The sequence below is a fragment of the Notolabrus celidotus genome, chromosome 1 (genome assembly GCF_009762535.1).
Source record: "Notolabrus celidotus isolate fNotCel1 chromosome 1, fNotCel1.pri, whole genome shotgun sequence".
NCBI lineage: Eukaryota > Metazoa > Chordata > Actinopteri > Labriformes > Labridae > Notolabrus > Notolabrus celidotus.
In genome coordinates, this window is record NC_048272.1 from 21,397,786 (window position 1) to 21,414,295 (window position 16,510).

The 16,510-nt window shown below is 39.8% G+C and overlaps 1 protein-coding gene across 4 annotated transcripts in view; it reads left to right on the forward strand.

Moving 5' to 3' along the window:
* Positions 1-15,900, forward strand: part of st3gal8 (ST3 beta-galactoside alpha-2,3-sialyltransferase 8) — a 45,921-nt gene extending 30,021 nt beyond the window's left edge. For 3 of the 4 annotated variants that reach the window (XM_034684736.1, XM_034684752.1, XM_034684743.1), the window contains exons 5-9: positions 5,155-5,348; positions 6,109-6,288; positions 8,479-8,524; positions 8,954-9,073; positions 10,396-12,396. In XM_034684736.1, coding sequence (XP_034540627.1) covers positions 5,155-5,348; positions 6,109-6,288; positions 8,479-8,524; positions 8,954-9,073; positions 10,396-10,575 — 720 coding nt within the window. In that variant the 3' untranslated portion in view covers positions 10,576-12,396. Of the gene's footprint in view, positions 1-5,154; positions 5,349-6,108; positions 6,289-8,478; positions 8,525-8,953; positions 9,074-10,395 lie in introns of all 4 variants that reach the window. The other variant, XM_034684759.1, reaches the window with a different exon arrangement.
* Positions 15,901-16,510: the final 610 nt, after the last annotated feature.

Genomic DNA, 16,510 nt, shown 5'->3' on the forward strand with positions numbered 1-16,510 from the left:
AGGCACACTCGCTCCAGCGATCTTAGATAAAGTTTGTACGACTGACTTCCAGTAATTCTGTAGTTTCGGACAGTCCCAGACACAGTGAAACAGAGTACCCTGTCCTTCCAAACATTTACTACAGGTATCTGGAATGTTGGGTGACCAATGATTCAATTTGACTGGGGTAATATAAGTTCTCATCAACCATTTATATTGTAGGAGTTTCATCCTTGTATTAATTGATTGTTTTTGAGCCTTTAAACATGCCGCTTCCCAATCTGCCTCATGTATATCCTCCTGGAGGTCAGATCTCCATGCATCCAGCCTATCAGTGGTGGTTTCCTTATCATGTGCTACAAGAGCTGTATAAAATAAAGAAATTTGACCTCTCCCCTCTAGATTCTGGAGTGTAAGATTCTCCAAACAAGATAATGGTGGTTGAGATACAATATGTTTATGTTTTGACATTATAAAATGTTTTACTTGTAAATATTTAAAGAAATGCTTCTTTGGAATGTCATATGTTTGACATAATTGATCAAATGTAAGAAGGTGGCCATCCTTATAAAGGTTTTCTACCTTCTGTACACCTTTATCTGCCCAGATTTTAAAACCTCCATCTGCTCTCCCTGCCTTGAAACATGCATTGCCCCATATAGGGGATAAATGAGAGATGAGAGGAGTATCTCCAATATGCTGGTGTGCCCTATACCAAATATCAATAGTGTTTTTTTAAAAAAGGATTATTTGTCAACTTTTTCAAGTTTTGGGGATTTGCAGAATACAAATACAGCTTTAATGGAAGGTTTGGTATTGATGTTTGTTCAATATTCACCCAGGCTGGGGGTGTCTCAGTTGAAAAGTAAAACATAGCTAAGCGTAACTGCGCAGACCAGTAATACCATTTCAAGTTTGGGAGTTTTAGCCCCCCTCTTTCATATGGCAGGTACAGTAAGCGAAGTCTCAGCCTGGGCTTTTTGTTGTTCCAAATGAATGCATTAAAGATACTGTTTAACTCATCAAAAAGTAACTTTGGTGGAGGTAGAGGAAGTGACTGAAAGAGGAATAAGAACTTCAGTAATATGGTCATTTTAATCATATTTATTCGGCCGATCATTGTTACGACATTATCATCCATCTATCCAGAGTCTCTTTCACTTGACTGATCAAAGGGTCATAATTTGTTTTAATAATGGTTTTAGTGTCTGGGTTAATTTTAATTCCAAGATACACAAATCCCTCTTCTGCATTAATAAATGGGGTTTGTATGATTGGTTTTAGCCTTTCATTTTATTCAAAAATAGTATGGAAGATTTTGAGTCATTTATATTATAGCCAGAAAATCGCCCAAATACTTCAATTTGTTTCATTAGGTTTGACATACTAATAGACAACCTGGTCAAGAAAACTATCAAATCATCGGCGTACAAAGCCAGTCTATGTTCTTGTTTTCCTAACTGGATACCAGACAGGTCTGTTCGCGCTCTTATTGTCATTGCCAGGGGCTCTATAGCCAGTATGAATAACATTGGCGATAAAGGGCATCCCTGGCGCGTGGAGCGTTCTAATGTAATTGGTTTTGAAACTATGTTATTTGTTAAAACACTGGCTGTGGGTCTTGTATACAAAATTTGAATCCACTTAAAGTAATTTCCAAATCCAAATCTTGGTAGAACATTAAATAAATATGGCCATTCTATTCTATCGAATGCCTGACGAGCATCCAATGATAATAAAGCTGTATCTTTAGCATCAAATTTTTCGTGAATTATATTCCGAACTCTTCTAATATTCTATATTTGTGCGTTTTGACACAAAGCCATTTTGATCATTATGAATCAAGTGTGAGATGTAGGGGTCTAATCTTCTTGCTAAGACTTTACAAAGTATTTTAGTGTCAACTCCCATCAGACTTATTGGCCTAAATGAAGAGCATTCTGCAGGTGGTTTGCCAGGTTTTAAAATTAGTGTTATCATTGCCTGTCTCAGAGTGGGTGGGAGAGTCCCCTTTTGAAATGCTTCATCATACATATTAGAGAGTGGAATTATTAATTTTTCTTGAAACGTTTTGTAAAATTCGATCGGGAACCCGTCTGGTCCAGGGGCCTTACCACTGTTAATATTTTTAATGGCTTGTAATATCTCTTCAATAGTTAGACTTCCGTCTAATTCATTTTTCGCATCTTCTTCTAGAGTTGGGAATTGAAGTTGATCTAGGAACGTGTCCCGTTCCTTTGAAACTTGAGGACATTCTGATTTGTATAGATTTTGATAAAACTCTCTAAAACTATCAGCCACATTAGACTTTTCACAGCTGCATCGGAAGATAATTTATTATACTCAGTTCTCATACGTAACAAATCGTTTTGTTTTATTGGGTCATCCCCGGTGTTAAGGTCCAACTCCAAAGATTTAATCTGTTTGTCTAGCGTTTCCATCTGTTTCTTTTGTTGTCTGTTCTTTGTGCTTGTAAAGCTCATAATTTCACCTCTAATATATGCTTTGAATCCCTCCCACCTTATCGAAGCACTAGTTTGATCAGTATTTAACTCAAAGTAATTATCTATTTTCTCCTCTATGAATTTAACAAAGTCTGGGTTCTGTAGCCATCTTACTTGAAACCGCCAGGTAGGGGGGTTATGGGTAAGTTTCTCTATGTGAATATTCAGTGAGACAGCTGCATGATCACTGATCACTATGCTATCATACTGGCATTTTTTTATCCTTGGTAAGAGTTCTCTTGAGACAAGATTAATCTATACGAGAGCGGGATTTATGTATACCGGATTGACAGGAGAATTCTCTTTTGTCTGGGTTCTGCTCCCTCCACACTTCCACCAAGTTAATATCCGATATATATTGATTTATTAATTTTCTAGTTTTTGCTTTATATATGTCTGAACCTGTTGAGCGATCCAAAGTCGGGTTTAAGGTGCAATTGAAGTCTCCTCCAACTATATGAAGTCCTCGCAAAGTAGATATTGTAAGAAACAGGTCTTCGAAGAATTTAGGATTATTTTCATTGGGGCCACATATGCTCACTAGGTTTAATGTAAGCGAGAGAATGTTACCCTGAGCAATAACATACCTACCAGCGGGGTCCTGGATTGTCTTAATCATTTGAAATGGTATAGTTCTATGGATCAGAATAAGTACCCCTCTGGCATAATTATTGTATGACGCATGTATCACTTGGCCAGGCCATCTATTCTTTACAAATTTCATATCAGAAACTGTCAGGTGTGTTTCTTGAAGGAAAATTATTTTAGATTTAAGATGTTTGATCCTGTTCATAACCTGTTTCAGTTTGATCAGCTTCCTGAGTCCCCTGACGTTCCAACTTGTGATTTTTATATCAGAGATATTCTGCATATTTACTTGTTCCATAAGTGGTATTTTTGTTCTGTGATGTGAATGTAATAAGATACAATACTGATGCTGAGTTAACACAAAGTACATACAAATTCTTAACAAGAAAAAAATAATAAAAATAAAGAAACAAGAAAAAGCCACCCTGACATTGACACATAACACTCAAAGTCCCCCTCCCTTACTCAGAACAGTGAACTGGGGCTTGTGCTAATCCACTCTACAGGGGAGTAGCCGAACCATGAGAACCCAACTTCAAAAGCAACAGCGGTGTCCGTGAACCACGCATTTACCATATTCAAAAACATATTGAACCCATACAAACAGTAAACAGATCAGATTAGCCTCTAAGTTATTGGCAGCAGTACCTCTTAATAGTGTCCGAAAAGACGATCTTTGCAGCATTAATAAACATGTTTACAGCCTGGTACAAAAGATGAGTGTAGTCTGAATAGCTAATTTCTCGACGTCCTCTCACTGTGAGGGGGGTGAATTTTTTTCTAATTCGGCAATTTCAAAGATATTGAGATTACTAGTCTTCCAATGAGAGGCACAGCTGCCTGTGGGAACACTGCAGCTGTCGGCTAGGAGGCTCAAAGCCTGCCTCTTTACGTCACACTGGCTCGACAGAAGCAATATGGCTGCCGCAGCCGATTGGTCTCAAAACAGCTCTTCAGAAACAGATGGGTGACGTCACGGATACTACGTCCATATTTTTTACAGTCTATGATCCTACGCTCACAACATTATCCCCATAGAGTCCTTACGCCAAAGATTTCTGTCAAGTTTCATCATTCATTCAGTTGTAATAAATAATCTTTAATATTCAAATTGTGTCTCTCCTGATTGAAATACGTATGCCAGCTCAGACTGCTTCTACCCAAAAGCAGCTCACATCACTGATGGATTAAACCATCATGTGGCTTAATCCTGTAATTTCATGCACCATTATCATTCTTAACCACAATCAGAGCAAACACACAGTGTTTTTTACCTTCATACTTTACACTAACAGTTCAGAAAATCCTCTGAAAGCTGTGAGAATGAATGTAAGTAAAAGAGATCATCAGGTGTGCAGCTGTGGCGCAGTAACAAAGTCTGAGCTCCTGCATGGAAAGTGAATTCAGACTGCAGACTGGAAGTGATCTGACAACTGTGAATTTATGTGCCAACGCTGAGAGTTGTAAAATCAGCCGAATCCCAGAACATTGATTTGTTATTACAAGAACAGAGAAGCCAAATTAGTACAGAGCGTGATGGTGGAACAGTAAAGAGTCAGGACCAACAATGAAAATATGTAAACGCAGAAGTATTTATAGTGAAGAGGAAAGTGTGTGTTTTCTATAAAGTGTCAGCAGTCTGAGTGAAAAGACAAACATTGAGTTTTTTTCTGCATTTATAGATTAAGTCCTGCTGCAGAAACCATTAGCAGATTAAAAGGTGCTCTGTGTGTGTATAAGTGTGTGTGTAAGTGTGTGTGTGTGTGTGTGTGTGTGTGTGTGTGTGTGTGTGTGTGTGTGTGTGTGTGTGTGTGTGTGTGTGTGGCAGGGAGATAGAAATACTGCTAACATCATCAGTCTGAGCCACAGTGTACAGTGTGTATATTCTGATTGTTGTGTGTGTGTGCTGTGTAAAAAAACAGCTTAAAAAAAAAGGAATATATCAAATACATCTAAAAGTTTAACTTGTTTTCTACACCTCTCTGTCATCGTTCTGTAAAGGCGCAAAGAAGAAGGAAAAAAATGAAGATTTCCGGGAAACTTGAAAACGAACATAAAAAAAGGATAATTCTCACTTTCACAGGGTCTCCAGAGGTCAGGAAACGACCAGACTATGGACAGTGTGATGTCAAAGATGTTCCAGGTCATCACCCCGCCCGCCGCCGACTTCTTGCCCCTCCCCACTCGCTGTCGTAAATGTGCCGTGGTTGGCAACTCCGGCAACCTGCGGCAGTCAGGACACGGCAACCTGATCAACTCCCATGACTTCATATTCAGGTAAAAACACATCTGATATAGATGTGGATAGACTATAGAAGGTATAAAAGGATGGATGACATTACGGCTTCAACCTCAAGTGTTACAAAAGGGTGCTAATTTGGAAGTCCCAAAAAATGCAGTTCTTTGAGTGACCGCTAGAGGCTGCCTCCAAAAAGAGAAGCATTCCCCTTAAGAGCCTGCCGAGTTAAACATGTTTATAACCAGATGCAACATGTAGCTTTGGTCTCTGTGGCTCATTTCTTATTCCTTATAACTGAAGGAAATTTATTTTACTATTTTTTATCATAACGAGGTTCAGAGATAGTCTTTCTAGTCCTCTGAAAACCTCTGACCTGTTGACTCCAGGCCTGGCTCCGCTCATCATGACAGTTTGTTGTTGTAGTAAAGTGAAATACGTTCTGGTGATAACACAGAGTGTTTTATTCTGAAAATTAACCGGATATTTTCATTTTGTTGTGGTGCCTGACTTCCTGTCCCACTCCATCTGCTCTGTTGAGATTGATGCGTAGTTCTCCGGCATCCAGCAAAAATAGAAGTCTTGCGTCTCTGATCCGGAGGGCTCCGACCTGCTGGATCAGAGACGCAGCCGGAACGCAACGGAGTGGAGCCAGTGGAAGTTAACACAATGACTAGAATAGAAACCTATCAGATCTGGTGCCATGAGTCAGTCCCAACTGTTCAGGCTCAGAGAGGAGGTGGAGATGTGTCATACATCTTTAAAGTCAATGGCCTAACCTTCACCTTTCTCTTCCCACAGAATGAACAAAGCAGTGACACGGGGATTTGAGAAAGACGTTGGGAATCAAACCACTTATCACATACTGTACCCGGAGAGTGCAGTGGATGTTGCCCGCGGCGTTGGCCTCGTCCTGCTCCCGTTCAAACTTAGAGACCTGGAGTGGCTGACCAGCGCGCTGTCTACCGGAGAAGTTAAGACGTAAGAAATGCAGACAGTCACTTTTACTTTCATGTGCAAAATAACTTCATGACTTTTCACTATCACCATGTATAATCATGCTTGCAAGAGTCTCAATGAGTGATACATTTACTGATACCAGAAGCAGGATGAGATTGTTTGTTAAATAATACTTCCTACAACAAAAAATTAGCAAAGAGATGAGTTACCACTTTGTCCACAGGGTGCGCCAAAATCAATGCAGGCTGGAAGGTCCTAACAGGAGCTTTAAAATGATGTTCACAATAGATGTAAATAAAATGTATCATATATACAAATGAAAAAATAAACTGATGGTCAAACATTTGCACTTAAATCAATCGATCTTTATTTATAAAGCTCCAAGTCAGAACAAATGTTATCCTCAGACTCTTTCCAAACAGAGCAGGTCCAGACCATACTCTATGTTCAATTATTAACAAAGACCCAACATCAAGACAGGATAAGATCCAGTACCATCTTACAGACAGGACTCTCCTGATCTCCTCTTAACCCACCATGAGCAGAGCACTTTGCAGCATTTAGCTAGTTACAGTGGCAAGGACAAACTTCCTTTAACAGGCAGAAACCTCCAGCAGGACCAGACTCATGTTAGACACACATCTGCCGAGACCGTGTTGGAGAGAGGGATAGAGGGAGATGAAGAGAGAGAGAGATGATAGCGGTGAGATGGATAGTAGTAGTTGTAGCAGTCTGACACGTCCACAGCAGCAGATAGGGACTCCAGAAAGGTCTATGATAAGTAACTTTAATGGCAGAATAACTAAGAGCTGGTCCAAACCTGAGCCAGTCCTAACTAAAGCTTTATCAAAAAGGAAAGATTTAAGCCTACTCTTAAAAGTAGAGAGGGTGTCTGCCTACCAAACTTCCATTAACAGGCAGAAACCTCGAGCAGGACCAGACTCAAGTTAGACACACATCTGCTGAGACCCAGTTGGGCCTGGAGAGAGGGATAGAGGAGATGAAGAGAGAGAGATGATAGTGATGAGACGGATGAGACGGATGAGACGGGAGTCTGGCACGCCTAACATCCATTCTCAATAGGGCTTTCATAACAGTCCATTATGAGGAAATGTTTGTCGAGATGCTTTAAAAGCTTCTAATAAAAACTATGAAAGGAAACATAGGCTTTAAAGAAACACAGCTGAAACTTTTGTCAGGTGTGTTTACCCTCATGCTTTTATTGTCCTTGGTATTACACCTGAGGGGTATACTACGAAGCCGGATTTGCGGTTATCGAGGTAACTTCAAGGTTAACTCTGGATTTTCTGTACTACGAAGGTGGTTCACTCCTTACCAGGGTAGATAACCATGGTTACTCATGCTGAACTCCTAACCTGCTCCGGAGCAGGTTATGCTCAGGATCAGAGATCAGTTGACATCATACTTAAATCGTTTTACTGCATTAAATATAAAACTGCGCGTGCTTATCACTTTGAATCATGTTCTCATTTTTATTAGTCCTTTAACCACAGCGCTCAGTTTGATACCATCAGGGCTGCAGCTGAAATATTACGTCTAAAACTTACACACACGACACAAGATTAAATCAGAGAGAGAGATCACTGTCAGGGAATAAACAGAGTTATTATAGTCAGATCTATCTGCACTAAGATGGGAAATAAAATGTCATTAGATCATTCACTCTGTGTTTTTGTCTTATCCCTCAGTTCTTCCTTCATGTGTCAAACACAGCTGTGTTGAAGTTAATCTGGATAAGCCTATGTCTTTAACTTCTTTATATTTTCTTATACCAGTGCAGTGTTTGAAATTAATTTCGATGTGCTGACGGCAGACTGTCCATGTCTGGTCACATGTTGCCTTCTCCGCCCCGTTCATGTGAACGCGCTCAGGGTAATTCTGGATTGACTCAACATGTTGATAACCAGCTTCGTGTGACAGTTTAGCGCCATCTCCTTTGTCAGGTTCAGCGAAGCTGGATCAGGAGAAGATATCTTGGATATGCTGAACTCGCTTCGTAGTATACCCCTCTGTTTAAACACCTCACTGTATGTTTGAATACAAACAAAGAACAAGGATGTCAACATGAGCCGGGACTGAAAGTGGACTTCATTAAAACATGAATTCAACCCGTACATGATGAATACAGACAAACACAAAGACTGTTGATTTTAAGTGCTTCACTCAATGACTTCCTTTCTGTGTGTTCAGGACCTACATGAGGGTGAAAGAGAGAGTGGAGGCTGATAAAGATAAGGTAAATAGACTCGTCATCACATCTCTGTTCATTATTGTAATCAGATCCTCTTCTGTTTGTGTTTTCGCTTGTTGAAGGAGTTTAGTTTCTTCTCTCAGGTTCAGGGTCTTTCACTTCTGGTTTAAGTAACATGAGTAGATAAAAACATAACATTCCTGCAGGATTAATTATCACAATCATGGCTTTAAAACTCTTGCTAAAGTGAACTCTAAAGTATTAGAAGAAGTCAAACGTAAAGCCTCGGTAATCCTTGAGTGCAAATCTCCAACAAAGAACTTTCACATGTTTCAATATTTGTTCCCCTCACTCAGTATTAAAAAAGTCACCATAGTGTTTTTTTCTCTGGTATTTTCAGATCTTTAATTGCACTGGGAGCTTTAAATCATGACTCAACATGTGTGTGTGTGTTTGTGTCTGTGTGTGATGCAGGTTCTTGTGGTCAACCCGGTTTTCTTTAAGTACGTAAACGATCGTTGGACCGAGCGCCACGGTCGCTATCCATCCACCGGCATGCTGGCTATCGTCTTCGCTCTTCACCTCTGTGACCAGGTAAGAGGGAGAGGGTGGAGTCTGTGGCTATAAAGATTACTGTTACCTTTATAATATGAATGTTGAGCAGCAGTTGATTAAATTGGGATTACTGCAAAGAAGGAAAAAGAGTAGACGTTAGAGGAGATGAAACGTGCGGCTGCTGAGTTGGTGAAGGCGGTGATTCTGGAAAGAAATACCTATTTTTTCAGAACAGATAATGAAGCCAAAGATATTCCAGTCGTTTAAAGCTGAAATACATATTAAATGTGCATGTTGTTAAGAGAGAAAGCTAGAGCAGCCTTCAAAGAGTCTGAAGAAATCTGTTTTGTTGTAAGTATGACCACATACTCCCCGACAGCATAAAACAAGCCTTGACTCTGACCACTTTTAAGTCCAGACTAAAAACATTCCTCTTTTACACTGCTTACTCTACTCTGATGGATGCAAATCAATTTTTAAAGCTTAGTTTTTATTTCTTTAACTACAAACTTTTGCCACATTCTATAAACTCTGATTTCCTTTTAACAAACTGAGTTTTAATGAAATATTTGAACTAATTTGACTTTTCCTATCTTGATATTCTAAAAAATATTATGTTGTAATGCTTATATTTGTTTAATGTCAAATTTAAGATGAGAGATAAGATAAGATAGTCCTTTACTCGTCCCACAACGGGGAAATTCAAGTGTCACAGTAACAAAGTAGACAGTGTAAAATAAATATATAAAGCAAACAAGAGCCTATAAAGTAACAATTATCAAAAAGTTATTAGTAATTAAAATTAAAATTAAAGACACAAAAAATAAGCATATCTTACAACATATATATACATATTATTGGTTATATAGTCTGACCACTGCAGGAAGAAAAGATCTGCGGTATCTCTCTGTGAGAGAATGTTTCAAAATTTAATGTCAAATTTTAAATTAGTAATTGCTCAATTAGATGTCAAATTTAAATAGGATATTTCACAATTAGATGTCAAATTTTTAATTGGATATTTCACAATTTAATGCCAAATCTTAAATTGGATATTTCACAATCTAATGTCAAATTTCTAATAAGATATTTTAAAATTTAATGTCAAATTCAAATTGGATATTTCACAATTTAATGTCAAATTTTAAATTAAAAATTTTGCAATTTAATTTTAAATTTTATATTTCACAATTTAATGTCAATTTTTTTTTAATTCGATATTTCACAATTTAATGTAATATTTTACATTTTTTTTATACAATTATGAATGTTGCTTTATAGATAAACTTGCCTTACCTTGTTCTTATCCAATCACGTTCCTGGTTACGGTGTCTGACATCACCGTTGTGTCCTATGTTCAGGTCTCTGTTTTCGGTTACGGCGCCGACCAGCAGGGCAACTGGCACCACTACTGGGAGGAGAACCGCTACGCCGGAGCCTTCAGGAAGACGGGCGTCCACAGCGCTGACTTCGAAACGCAGGTCATCCACCAGCTCGCCAAGGAGGGAAAGATCAGCCTGCACCTGGCACAGAACCACTGACCCCCACACACCTGCTGATCTACGGACTGATGGACAGATCGTCTGACCAGCAGATCATTCACCACTTAATTCTTGAGACCAATAACAGGGGCACACCTGGCTGTCCTCTGGATCACGTTGGAGCTGACTCTTTGTCAAGATGGCCGCCAGATTTTGCTCAGAACTTCAGTCAGGAGTCAAACCTGTGTACTTCTTGCACAACAATCAAACCCTGAAAGACCGGACAACTTTAGGGAAGAGTTATTTTATATTGTTGAACACCTGTGGACAGCCCTTTGGAGTGGGAGGATCCAAACATGTCCCTCCTCTTTTGGGGGCAGGGCTTAATGATCTCCTTATTTTTGGGAGAGCTCTGACTCTGAAAACAGATGGACTTTCCTGCCATGCGCGACTGCAAGGATCGACCACACACGTTTTGCTCTGAGCGGGAAACAACCACAGACGTTTTTTAAGCGTTTTGTATTTTTTTAGACATGTACAGGGCTAACCTCTTATTTTCTAATCAAAGCACTTTTGCCCTGAATAAGCGTCACAAGAAGGCGATGTTGCTTGTTTGTCCATTTTATTATTTTATATCATTTTATAATCCATCCATTTGTATTGTTGAAATGTAGTCCGTCCTGATATGTAGAGTTTTGTTGTCCTCACAGATATGAACGTTCAGCAGGACTATTGTGACTTCCTGTTTCAACCATATTTGGAGTTGGAGGCAGAAAGTGGGAGGAGCTTGTGTGTGGTTGAGCTGCAGTTTGCAGGTTTTCAGTTGATTTTACTGGCTGTCCAAAATAGAAGCCTTTTATTGGTGTTTGGTATTTAAAGTGCAATTTTTTAAAGTTAATTCAGCAAAAGAAAGAAGGTTAAACTCTCCGGCTTTAAGATGTGACGCTGTAAAGCTGCAGACTCTTCAACCTGAAGGACAGATGTGATGCGAATGGAAGGGACGAAGACGAGGAGACCATGCACAACCTTTAAGTAAAGATTTATTGAACTTAATTTCACAGGGACAGAGTCAAACAATCAGTAACGTGGACATGGATGAGTGGAATATTGGAGTGCAATGTACTCAAAAAAGAAGAATCTTCAGTGCAACCAAAAACCAAACAACCTTATGAAGGAAGAGAGACCAACCAGTCCAGCCGCTGTCTGCTGGACGTCCTGTTAAAGGGAGACGACGGTGTGCAAAAATCGGTCTCACCTGTGCTGTGAATGTACAAAATCTGTTGCTGATTGTCGATCACAGTCGTGGCCTTTCCAGACTTTCTCACATGGGGCTAGTTTGAGTCTGAATATGAGTTTGTCCCCCCTTCTCATAGTGATTTAAAAGCTGCTTCAGTTAGAAGTGGCTCCATTGCAGATCCTGTGGTCTGCTTAATGTTTGTTTGCACCATTTGTAACCGCGAGAAATCAGAGATGCCAGATTTGCAAACCAAAGGCTGTCATGTGACAACGATGATGTCTCTGGAAGTTATTGCAAAAATTTTAGGGGCTCCAGTTTGTTTACAGTCAAACTTGAAGCTTCCAAAACAAGAAAATATATAAGAGCCTATACTTTGTCACAACTTTTATGCACATATCTTTATTTATAGGCGTTAATTAACGCTCAATCATTGGCTGATGGGTTCTGATTTTGCTCTCCACACAACTGTTCCCCTTCACTTCTGATACCAAAATCTGTTTGTGCCTGAGTTTTGCGTTTTTGTGCAGAATTTGTAAAAAGAGATTTAAAGATGCAGTGTTTTTTTGAAGAAGGTAATCATTGACATGTTGCATCATCATTCAGCCAATCAGAGGAAAGCTCTCTTCTTAAAGGGGCGTTTGTTACAGTCGCCTCTCGTGCCTTATTTCCTCTGAACAGGCCAACAGAGTGAAATCAATGTTTGTATCACTTTTCTTGTTTTCTTCCTGAAGACTCAAGTTTCCAGTCAGTTGAAGAATTATTCAGATTCAGACTGACCTGCAAGTGTGAAATAACTTAGTCTGTTTCAAACTAATATCTTGCAAAACACCTGCGGGTTGGGATTAAATCTGCTGTGAAATTAGCGCCTTAATGTAGACTCTGTGGGGATAAACCATAGACTGTATATAAAATGGACGTCATCTCGGGGTGCTGCTGGCCTAGCTGTCTAAGCGCCCCATGTACAGAGGTTACAGTCCTTGTCGCAGGGGTCCCCTGTTCGATTCCTGGCCGGTCGACCATTTCCTGCATGTCTTCCCCCGCTCTCTATTCCCCACATTTCCTGTCTCTCTTCAGCTGTCCTATCAATAAAGGCAAAAAGGCTAAAAAATATAATTTAAAAATTAAATACACGTCGTACAAATGTTTCTCACATTCATATGCTGTGGTGATATGTAGTTATTATTTGACTGTTTTGTGTTCAAGGCCTCTTTTTCTGAAAAGTTTCTTTTTTGTTTGTTATTAGATGTTAAAAAACTGGGTTTTACATCGGGGTTTGCTTTAAATGACAGCTGCCGTAGAGAGAAACTCTGTAGGACCTCGGGACGGTACGCTGTAGGGCGGAGCTTGTTACCGTGGAAACACACAAATTGCCTACTGCGCAGACTCTGGGTGCATGTCAAAGCTCTAAACGTCCATCCTCGCGTCGTTTCCTTGCGTCGTTTCCTTGCGTCGTTTCCTCGCGTCATTTCCTCACGTCGTTTCCTCGCGTCTCTTCCTCGCGTCTCTTCCTCGCGTCTTAGTCCCGCCCACCAGAGATGCAAGGAAATGAAAAGAAAGGAGAGAGGAAAGAGGAGATTTGTATTCAGAGAAATGAGACGTCCTCTCCGGAGCGTCACGTGAAGCGACGTCGGTTTGTGATGACGGCGGTAACAGCTGTTTGTGTCTGCAGACAGGTTCACTGTAATAACTCTGATAAATATAAACAGTAACAGAGCTCTCTGTGCTTTACCTGTTTAACACAAACCTGCACATGAAGAGAATCTGCTCTGTTTATTCTGTCCTGAAGCATCACAGATTGATTCACCAGTAAAATGCCTCATTATTAAATTATTTATTACTTCAAGGGAAAATAGAAACCATGCAACTCTTTTCAAACCCTGTGCTCATTAATGATAAGCCTCATATGAAACTTTATTAACCTGACAGGAAATATAACAAGTGTTTTTACTAACAGACAAACTTTACCGTCAGACTTCTCTTAAAGCTGCTGTGAGGAACTTTTGTTTTATATCGATTCTGGCGCCCCTTGTGGACAAAGCGATACCTCTTATCTCTTGTCCTATACATGCAAAAGTAGTGTTTTCAACAAAAACCTTGTCCTTTTGTCTTTAACAGTCAACTTTATCAGGCAATGTGATTATTTGCCATGAAAAACAGTCAAATAAAGGCTGTTTCTGAAGCGAGATGTCCATCATCTGGTCTGACACCTCCCCCCCCAGCGTGGTTTCAGGCATTAAAAATTACAACAGAGAAGGTGTCAGTGTTGCTGCTTGTTTGCTATTGAAGGTCATAAAGAGGCATCAGTATCATTTTCAGTCTGTTTCTCAGCCAGTTCAAAACTCCTCACAGGGCCTTTAATGAAGAAAACTAGAACAAACGGGGAAACTAACAGGAGGAATAACTGATCATGAATATATATTCTATCTGATATTAGACTATATTACTCTATTTCATTAGTCAGTGAATCTGACAAAAACAATCAGATATAACATAACCATCCTCTGTTATATTGAATTTATGATTTTGCATTCAGTATTTTGTGTTTAAAACTCACATCAAACACTTTTTAATCTCAGCTCATCACATACAGACTGTTTAGAAACCGACGTGTGTTTATGATCTGTTTCAGGGCACCCTTGGTAACTGTTTTAAGGTCCGTCTTTTCTCTGTTATGAAACTCAGCTGATGTTAAGTTTCGGTTAAGTCCGAGCCGCTGCAGCGTCCAATCAGTGAGAGGTATTCGATAAGGGGGTGTGTCTGTCAGAGAAAAGACTTCCGCGAAGTCTGCTCTCGTGTTTCCTCGATTATCCCTCCTCTGATCAGTCTCCTCGCTCCTCTCTCCTCCAGCAGTGTTTAGAGCTTTGTGAAGCAATTTAAAATGGCGCGTCAGTAACTACTTCCGGTTCGGCCGAGGAGCAAGGAGACTGCAGTTTAGAGCTTTGAGATGCACCCTCTGGTTGCAGAAAATTTACAAGATGGCAGCGTTCTGGAATGGGATATTTTGGCTTCAAGATCGTAGAGTGGGAAAAGGCGAAGCGACGCTGTCCATTATATATACAGTCTATGGGATTAACTCGCTGTTGGAGTCTGCCTCAAGTGGACACTCAAGGAACTGCAGCCTTCAGAGTTTTGCTCTGGCTATACTTTTCAGGATTTTTCCACTTGAGGAGTTCTTTTAAAATCTGCTTAAAATCATATTTCAAAATATATCTGTCTAAATTTGTGGATGAGCTCTGTGTCCAACAAGTGCTCATCTTTTTAGTCCTGAACGATGACAAACTGAGCCCCCTCTCAGACGCCGTTTCCTCAAAGAGATTAAAAAGGTCAGCTGTCTTAAAGAGAGCTTTCAGCAGTGTTAGATGATCCCCCAGCGCTCTGTTTGAAGCAGACTGAGGCCTCTATAAATAATCAGAATTGCTGAATCATCATGTGGAGGCTGTTGCTCTGCCTGTAGTTTAGAGTTTTTAGAGTCTAACCCTGTTCAAGTCCTGCAGTCTCTTTAAAACCAGACACCATAAACTGAGGTTTAATCTGAAACATCTGCTGCTTGTTTTTGTAGTTTTGCGTCCACTGCTGAGGTTTTAACTCTTTGTTGGCTCTTTCGGGGAAAACTTCCTGCTGGTAAATTGGGAAATGATCCGCTTTATGGGGAACGCGGAGCCGCGTAATGACAGAGCAGCAGCCTTCCTGAGCTGGACACAACATCTGGATGCAACATTTTGGAATTTACAGACCAAGTTACAGATCCCTCGCTCTGAGAAGTTTGTTGTGAGTTTAAACCCAAAGTTGTGCTTTGTAGGCATCCTGCACTATGAGTATTTAGACATTTCAATCAAGAATGCAGACAGTGGCAGATTAAATCAACCAATCAGCTGCCGGGTGTTACATAAAGAGAGGTGAGGGGTGTATTGTAGATTTAGAGCAGACCAAACAAGCTGTAAGTTTGATATACGTTCAGTTATCATAGCTTTAATTCAACTCATCATGTTTAAGCTGTGATCGAAATGCCACTTTCATTTAACTCAATCCTGCTGATCATCATTCATTCATTCATGGTTACAAACAGTGATATTCACTGTGATACTTTAAAACAACATGAACCTACCGCTGTCACTTGGAATGAAATAAAGAAACATGACATGAAATCAGAGCGTTCTTCTGTTTGTGCTTCTTAAAAAATGGAGGTAAAATACGATGGCCCTGAGAGCTCACAGCACTGCAACTTAAGAAAACCCACGCAAAAAGACAAAATACAAGCAAATTAAGAAAACATCTTCAAACGCGCTGCATTCAGTCTATTGTGGTTACACTTTCGTTAGCCTTTTGTAATAGGCTGAATCATGCGATCTCAATGTGTAAAATAAATAAAAAACACTTACTCTTTTATCTAATTTTCCAACACCACTATCGGTAAGAGAACCTTAATAGCTCTGTTACTCAAAATCTGCGTCAACAACAAGCGTGTCCTGACGTGTGCATCACTTTTAAGTGTCCTCTGGAAACACTTCCACTGTGTTGTGGTCTTTGCAGCACGTTTTTCTTATGTGTTGTGTTGTGGTCTTTTTGCATGCGTTTCCTTAATGCTGCGCACGTGTTGTCAAATTGATGAAGATGTTTTCTTAATTTGTTTGTGTTTTGTCTTTTTGCATGTGTTTTCTTAAGTTGCAGTGCTGTGAGCTCTTATGGCCACTGTAGTAAAAGATGACACACTGTGAATCATAACAAAGAAGCAGGCTGATGTTGAACTGGAGCATGAAT